At 36.0% G+C, this 7355-nt stretch overlaps 1 protein-coding gene across 1 annotated transcript; it reads left to right on the top strand.

The window, feature by feature from the left end:
- Window positions 1-3326: 3326 nt before the first annotated feature.
- Window positions 3327-6504, top strand: LOC120344738 (poly [ADP-ribose] polymerase 2-like). The gene has a single exon (XM_039414050.2). The coding sequence runs from the start codon at window positions 4081-4083 to the stop codon at window positions 5830-5832; it is 1752 nt and encodes a 583-aa protein (XP_039269984.2). The 5' UTR covers window positions 3327-4080; the 3' UTR covers window positions 5833-6504.
- Window positions 6505-7355: the final 851 nt, after the last annotated feature.

Raw genomic sequence — 7355 nt, 5'->3', positions numbered from 1 at the left:
GTAAACAACATAAAATTTGCAAGGGAACAACTGTTCTGTGATCAATTACCGTATATGGCCTACAGTGTACAGGTAAGATGCTGCCTGACTGCTAACTGAGTACCGCTTGACACGTTTTTAAAAAGTCGCTTTTCTCTTCGAATACTGGACCAATTGCTTTGAAATTTTTAGTGGTTAAAGATAAAAATTTTCTCCAGAAGGCTATTACTTTTTTTTTCGCTATGACGTCATCAAAATTATGTGACTCTACGTGTCCATATATTTGAGCATAGCTCTCTTGTTTATACCGACTTTCCAAAACTCTGACTCGCCGTTTTCAAATCGACTCTATTTATATTATTCGAATGACGTCATAATACTTCGAAAAGGCAATATTTCGCGGAACACCTGGAGGTCTCTCGCGGAACACCGGTTGAAAATCACTGATCTAGCCCACCTCTTCATGCACCTAATTCTGGCAACTTTGGTTGGGCATTTTTGGCAATTGACTCCAACTATAATCAGCTTGGCAATATATTTTTCATAAAAGTTATAAGGCAAACGTTATAAATTTATTAATATGGTGTGGCAAGTAATTTTTATTTATTTTTTCTTAACTACCCGTATGTAATTTATAACTTCTGTATGGTTGTGTGTGTGGGTGCGTGTGTGAAATATTTCCATTATTTTAGGTGAGTGAACACGTACCACTTCTGCTTGGCAAAACCTTCCATATTGTATACATTCTGTACGTTTTAAACCTTATCTAAGGTTTTGTTTGCTCTCCCGATTTCATAATCAGTTTTTATATATTTTTTTTACCAATCATTTTATTGTTATGCTGATTATGGAGTCGAAATAAACTTATACTAAGTTAACAAAATCAAATTCACCAATATTTATATTACGCCAAATGCTGATTTCACACGGGACGATTTCATTTTTTGACAAAGTGCAAAACATCGGCTGTAGACGTCTTTTTATAAAGTGAACTTTGCATGGTTCGTATAGGGATTAATGAATTCACTCACAAATCGAATGTTCACATACCCAAATGGGAATATGAATAAGCAGATTGGAAAAAATTGCATGCACATGTTCGAGTTTAATTAGCCAAGTCCACTCTGTGTTCCAACCTCATACCAAAAATAGCGTCCCTGTGTGGAATAAGTCTTGCACGAAAAGGCAGTACGTTCAGCTTACTTGAAGATGAGAAGAACAATCAGTATACAAGATATAAATTAGTTTAAAAGTTGTATATCTTATATTAGGAAAACTATATTAAAAGCCAAACGCGATTCTCGAAGAGAATACTGTGACTTCGTTGATAATAACACTAAGCTGGATCAAGTATGGTCTATGGTGAAGGCATTTTGTAGACTAGGATTTAATTCTGGAATACAATGCTCGCAATTAGATCATCCGAAATTTGTAACCGAATATGATATTTTCAATGTTCTTGCCACAACGCTTGCAGCTGTTTCAAGTTCGGAAAACTATGACACAAACTTTAAATCTCGATAGCAAGAAGTCAATTTGACCAAGGAAATAGCCAAACCATCTCCCAGACAAGATTAAGTTCTCGACTCTCTTTTTACTATGGCGGAGTTAAAAACAACCTTGAAACCCATGAAACCACCTTTTACTGGCCAGGACGATAGGATATCCAATGCCCAATCACATTCCTCCTCATGCTCTAAAATTTCCTTTGAATCTTTTACCAACATATGGCTTTCTGGCGATATTCCGTCTTCCCGGAAACACTCCTATCCATAAATCTAATAAGCCAGCAACAGATCCATAATCTTATCGACCTATTTTTTAACAAAATATATCTGTATGACCAGGTTTTTTCGTCGTGGAAGGCGTGCCGTAACCTACTACCGGTATGTTAGTCATTGCCTACTACTGATGATATTCTCCGCTTGCACAGTGACGTATACAAGTCATTGCCGAACAAGCCCTATAACGCCACACATTTGTGTTTTAGGCCAGCAGGTTTTGTGCATGCATTCCGTATTAAATAATAATAATTGTCTATTCATTTATTTATCACTATTACGAAACATGGTTTTGAGGGATGAACTTCTTTATAAGATTCGTGCCATAGTTGGGTATTGTGTATAAATGTATTGGCTCTTTTCAGGGAAGAAATAACAAGATCAACATGAGGCATATTTTTCCCAACCAACATGACTCGGCCCGATCATGTTTATCCGAAGACTTTGTCATTAACATCATAACTACATACTCCCATATTATCGCAACAGTGAAACAAAAGGTGGATTCCCGGGCATCAGGACATTCCTGGAAATGAGCATGTAGATGTACTAACTAAGCTAGCTACCACTTCTCCAAACTCATAGGCATTGGAGGAATAGAGGCTAAATTTTTGTTGTCTGATATTTGTCATCGCAAATGGAATACCGAATATATACAAAGTGGAGGTTCAAATAATTTTAATATGTTTCACCCAGAACTACCCATCATTCAATATTCAAACTTACATCGGAGCGTACGAAATAATGTTGTTTCGCTTACAAACGAGATATTGTCGGTAAATCTGTAGTAGTACATATTTACGGTTAAATGGATGTTTCTCATCGATTTCATTTTAATGTCCGTAACAATGACCAATCAGCAATGACGTAACAATTGCAATTTATGCAGTCGCTCAGCCACTTCTTTCGTTCGTACAGATTTTTTTTGGGTGAAGGGTCGGGGAAACGTCCGTAGCCATTTTCAAATTATATCAGTAATCTTCAACATCTTTAAATAACCAAACATGACGCACCCTAACCAACCTAGTACACATACTGTGTTCAGATTGTGCGTCATCTTGGATGAGATGTTGAAGATTACTGATATAAACTCGTGATCATTCCCTACCACTGTATACTGTTTCCCATCAAATTGTTTAAAATTTCACGGACGCTAATAAATAATGAAAGAAAAATGTTTCCATCTCTTCTGCGCTGTTTTGCGCTCTTTCCCTCTCTTCTGCGCTCTATTCATTAAGTAGTAAGAGCCCTACCGCGTCCCAATAAATATTCTAATATTTCAACCGTACCGTGCGTTAAACGCTTTTCAAATCATTGTTGCTACGGGGATTGAGGTATGCCGCTTTGTTTGCAGATACCGTATCGGTAGTCTAGTAAGAGCCGGTACATATACAGACATAGGAGTAACTTTCCTACCTATTGAATTATCCAAATAGCACCTATTTGTCCGCAGAAGGTAGGAATACTGGAATAGAAGGAGGATTTACATAGTCTATTTATCCCGGTCCATTTATGTTCATTGTTGGTGAAGTTTTAGATAATTTGCCTCAAGATCCCTTCATTTAGAATCAGAAGTTTATTTTTTTTATCATGACAGCATGCTGAAAAAAAGCACCTGCAGGGTGTAAAAGAATGACAATTTAGGGATAAGGCATTCAAACGGTCAAGAGTGAGGTCAGTTTTTCATTATCACAAGGTACTGAGATAATGCTGCACTACAAACCTGAGATGCTTTTTAGTTGCCATTATCCAGTACCACCAGTAGACTATGTGTTGTAAATCATACTGTTAGGGTTTTGCCTTTGCAAAAATTTAATATAATATGATACTGTATTAGTTTATTTAAAATTAAATTTAAACCTGTAAACAGTAATCCTGCAATAAAATAGCCTAATTCTCTTATGACTATTTTCTATGAGATGTGAAACCCCTATCTGTCTTTTATACTCTGTAATTTTATGTCCTCTTTATACCATAGATGGCTTTGATTATGCCAATTCTGCAATTGCACTGTTTTCGCTGATACTCCATAGGTAACGGGTCAAAGTATATATCAATTAATGACTGTATTACTTTGGAAAAGCTTATATAAGCAGTGAAACAATTTCAAACAAGTTCAAAGTTGGCACCCCCAATGGAAAATATGCAATATTTTATGAATTGATATAACCTTATAATTAATAATAAGGGTCATAATAATGTGTTGAATGATAAAGAATTGAATGGAAAATCTGTTAAAACTGAATATTGAATTTATATCCTGATATCGTATTATAGCTGTATATGTAGATCAAACAACAAAATAAATTGCACCCTAAAAATGCCACCTAGAAAAAGGCAAGCAAAACAAGCTGTAGCTTCATCTAGACCAAAAAGAGGTAAAAATGATGATAATTCCAAGAAGGATGATCCGAATGACGATGCAAAACAATCTGCTGGTAAGGGAAAAAAGACTAAAAATACTGCAACTGTTAAACCTGATGTTAAGGTCAAAAAGGAAAATACAAAAGTCAAACAAGAACCAGATTCGAAAGCATCTTCTTCAGAGGAAAAAGCAGATATAAAAAAGCTTACATTTTCTGGGTCTGTTCCAGTAGATGAACATTGTGCAGAATGTTCCTCTGGATATCATGTTTATATTGATCAAACGCAAAATTCGATATACAATGCAATGTTGAACCAAACAAATATTGGTTTCAACAACAATAAATACTATATTTTACAAATACTGAAGCAAGATACTCAACCGCAATATGTGACATGGTTTAGATGGGGTAGAGTAGGAAAAATTGCTGGCACAGCTATTAAACGCCATGGAGGTAATCTTGATGCGGCCAAGACTACATTTGAGAAAAAATTTCGTGACAAAACAGGGAATATATGGAATACACCCTCTTTCATAAAAATACCAGGAAAATATGATTTACTTGAAATGGATTATGGGGAGGACACGAAAGATGACAAAAAGAAAGTTGATGATGAGAAGAAAAAGAAACGAGAAGAAGTTGAATCAAAATTGGACAAGCGTCTTCAAGAAGTCATCGATCTTATTTTTGATGTGAAAGAATTCGAAGCTTGTGTAAAAGAATTAGAATTTGATGTCAAAAAAGCACCACTAGGAAAATTAACAAGCAAGCAGATAAAAGCAGGATATGAGACCTTGAAAAAAATAGAAAAATGCCATCAAGAAAATAAATATGGCCGTGAGTTAGCTGATGCATGCAGTGAATTTTACACAAGAATTCCTCACGACTTTGGCATGAAAGTTCCACCTTTGATCAGAACTCCTGCTCAGCTGAAATTGAAGATTCAACTACTAGAAGCTCTTAGTGACATCCAAATTGCAATACAAATGATGGATGAAGATGATGATAAAACTGATGATGTTAACATTAAAGATCTTCATTATCAATCTCTTGACTGTAAGCTTGAACCCTTGGATAAAACCCATGATGAATATAAAATGGTAAAGACGTATGTCAGTAATTCACATGGTTCCACTCATAATCAGTATGCTCTTGATCTAGAAAATGTATACAAGGTTGAGAGAGAGGGTGAGGAGCAGAGATTCAAGAAAGACATCGGGAATAGAATGCTACTGTGGCATGGATCTCGTTTGACTAATTGGTGTGGAATATTAAAACAAGGTCTGAGAATTGCTCCACCTGAAGCCCCTTCAACAGGATATATGTTTGGCAAAGGAGTCTATTTTGCAGACATGATTTCTAAATCTGCAAATTACTGCCATGCAAACCACCGTCAACCATCTGGTTTTCTACTTCTATGCGAAGTCGCTCTTGGCAACACAAATGACAAAACTCATGCAGACTACGATGCAAACAAATTACCGAAAGGAAAGCATAGTACTAAAGGATTGGGACGCGAAGAACCGGATCCACAAGGCTATCACACTATGGATTGTGGAACTCTCGCACCACTAGGAAAACCTAAAGCTGTTTCTGATAATACCAATAGATACCTGATGTACAATGAGTATATTGTTTATGATGTTGCTCAAATCAGAGCAAGATATCTTGTCAAAGCTAAATTCAACTACAAGAGCCATTGGTAATCACAATTATGATAGTGGAATGATCATGTAAGTCAAACAAAATCTATTATGCTCATTGCTCAGTCTAAACATCCGACCCATTATATTTTATATAAAATTATGCTAATAGAAACTTATTAGCATGATTTGATTATTGTTGAAATCGATTTTCATGGTCATCTGGATTGATTTTACTATTATCATTATTAGTTTACTTTACACTAGTGTAGTGTCTCACTTTATTTCATATTTATACTATACTTGATTGAACAGAAGTCTTGATGATATCTTCTATGTGGCGTCCAACCACTGTTGCATAATTTTTTTTATACAATATGCAATCTCATTGTGTTATGATTTCTGCACACTTGGGAAGATGTTGTTGGTATCAAATCTCAAATGTAATCCTCTATCAATTTATGCAGCACATAGATCAGAGAACCAAGAAAATGAAAAGTGATTACTATGTGTTCTCGCAGTCCCAAATTCTTCAATGAAGCAGTTCTATAATAAGTGATTATGTATGCTTGTGAATAGTATATTCTCAATTTTTATGGTTGAAGTAGTAGTTTGTAGTGATAATATTACTTCCTGATCATACAACCTGGTCAATTGAACTTTATAGATGAGTTTCCTGCTAATTGTGTTTGTGTCGATTTTGCAACTCTAGTTGAAATACACTTTTATATAATGTGATAAACGTTTACTCCACCCTTCTTTTAAGTATGTTCAGTGTTCATGCTTATCTCAAGCCTTGGATCAACCCTAAGCTGTTTTGGATTGTCTTTTTCATCACATTAGTTGTGAACAGAGAAACAGTTTGATCCGTGACTAGTGACAGGTATGAAACAATCGCTGCAACCCAAAATCGAAGGGGTGAATCAAGTCTTACATACTGTGATTTAATTTCCGCGCAGACAAGGCGAACTCGTCAGTCAATGGGGCGAGATTTTGGCCATTTCGTGAAAATTGATTCGAGAATGGCATCACGAGGGTGCCAAATGACGATATCAGTATATAATACCCTTCTTCAGAATTTATACGGTTTCTGTAAAAATTACAAAAACTTTGAATACCTATATTATAGAAGTAGATCTCAATTGTGGTGGAAGCACTTTTAAACCTACATATTTCAGCACCCCATGCAGATTGCACCTGCGAACGTTTGCATCCGTGGATATTGTAGACAGGAACATTTGCATCCACGGAGCTTTCTGTACGACGTATCAATAAGCAGCTACAATTGTTTGAAATGATCGACATTGTCTACCAATATTATTACAGCATGGGTGAAATGGCGGCGTGCATGGGCTTTGAAACCGAGATTTTAACTTACGATGCCATCATGATTAGGTCTAAAGCAGGGGTATGCAATCTGCGGCCCGCGGGCCGGTTTCGAATGGTGTGCACCCACGAAACGAGATTTTAGTTTAATCTAGTACGTGCGAGTAAATTCAATTCCTCTGCGCTGCAAATATATACTGACCCATGTATATATACTAAAAGCAAGGATAAGATAACCTGGAAGTAACATTTCATAATTT

This window comes from Styela clava, chromosome 5 (assembly GCF_964204865.1).
Source record: "Styela clava chromosome 5, kaStyClav1.hap1.2, whole genome shotgun sequence".
Taxonomy (NCBI): domain Eukaryota; kingdom Metazoa; phylum Chordata; class Ascidiacea; order Stolidobranchia; family Styelidae; genus Styela; species Styela clava.
Note: the sequence above shows the minus strand (reverse complement) of the source record. Positions and strands in the feature narration are given on the sequence as shown.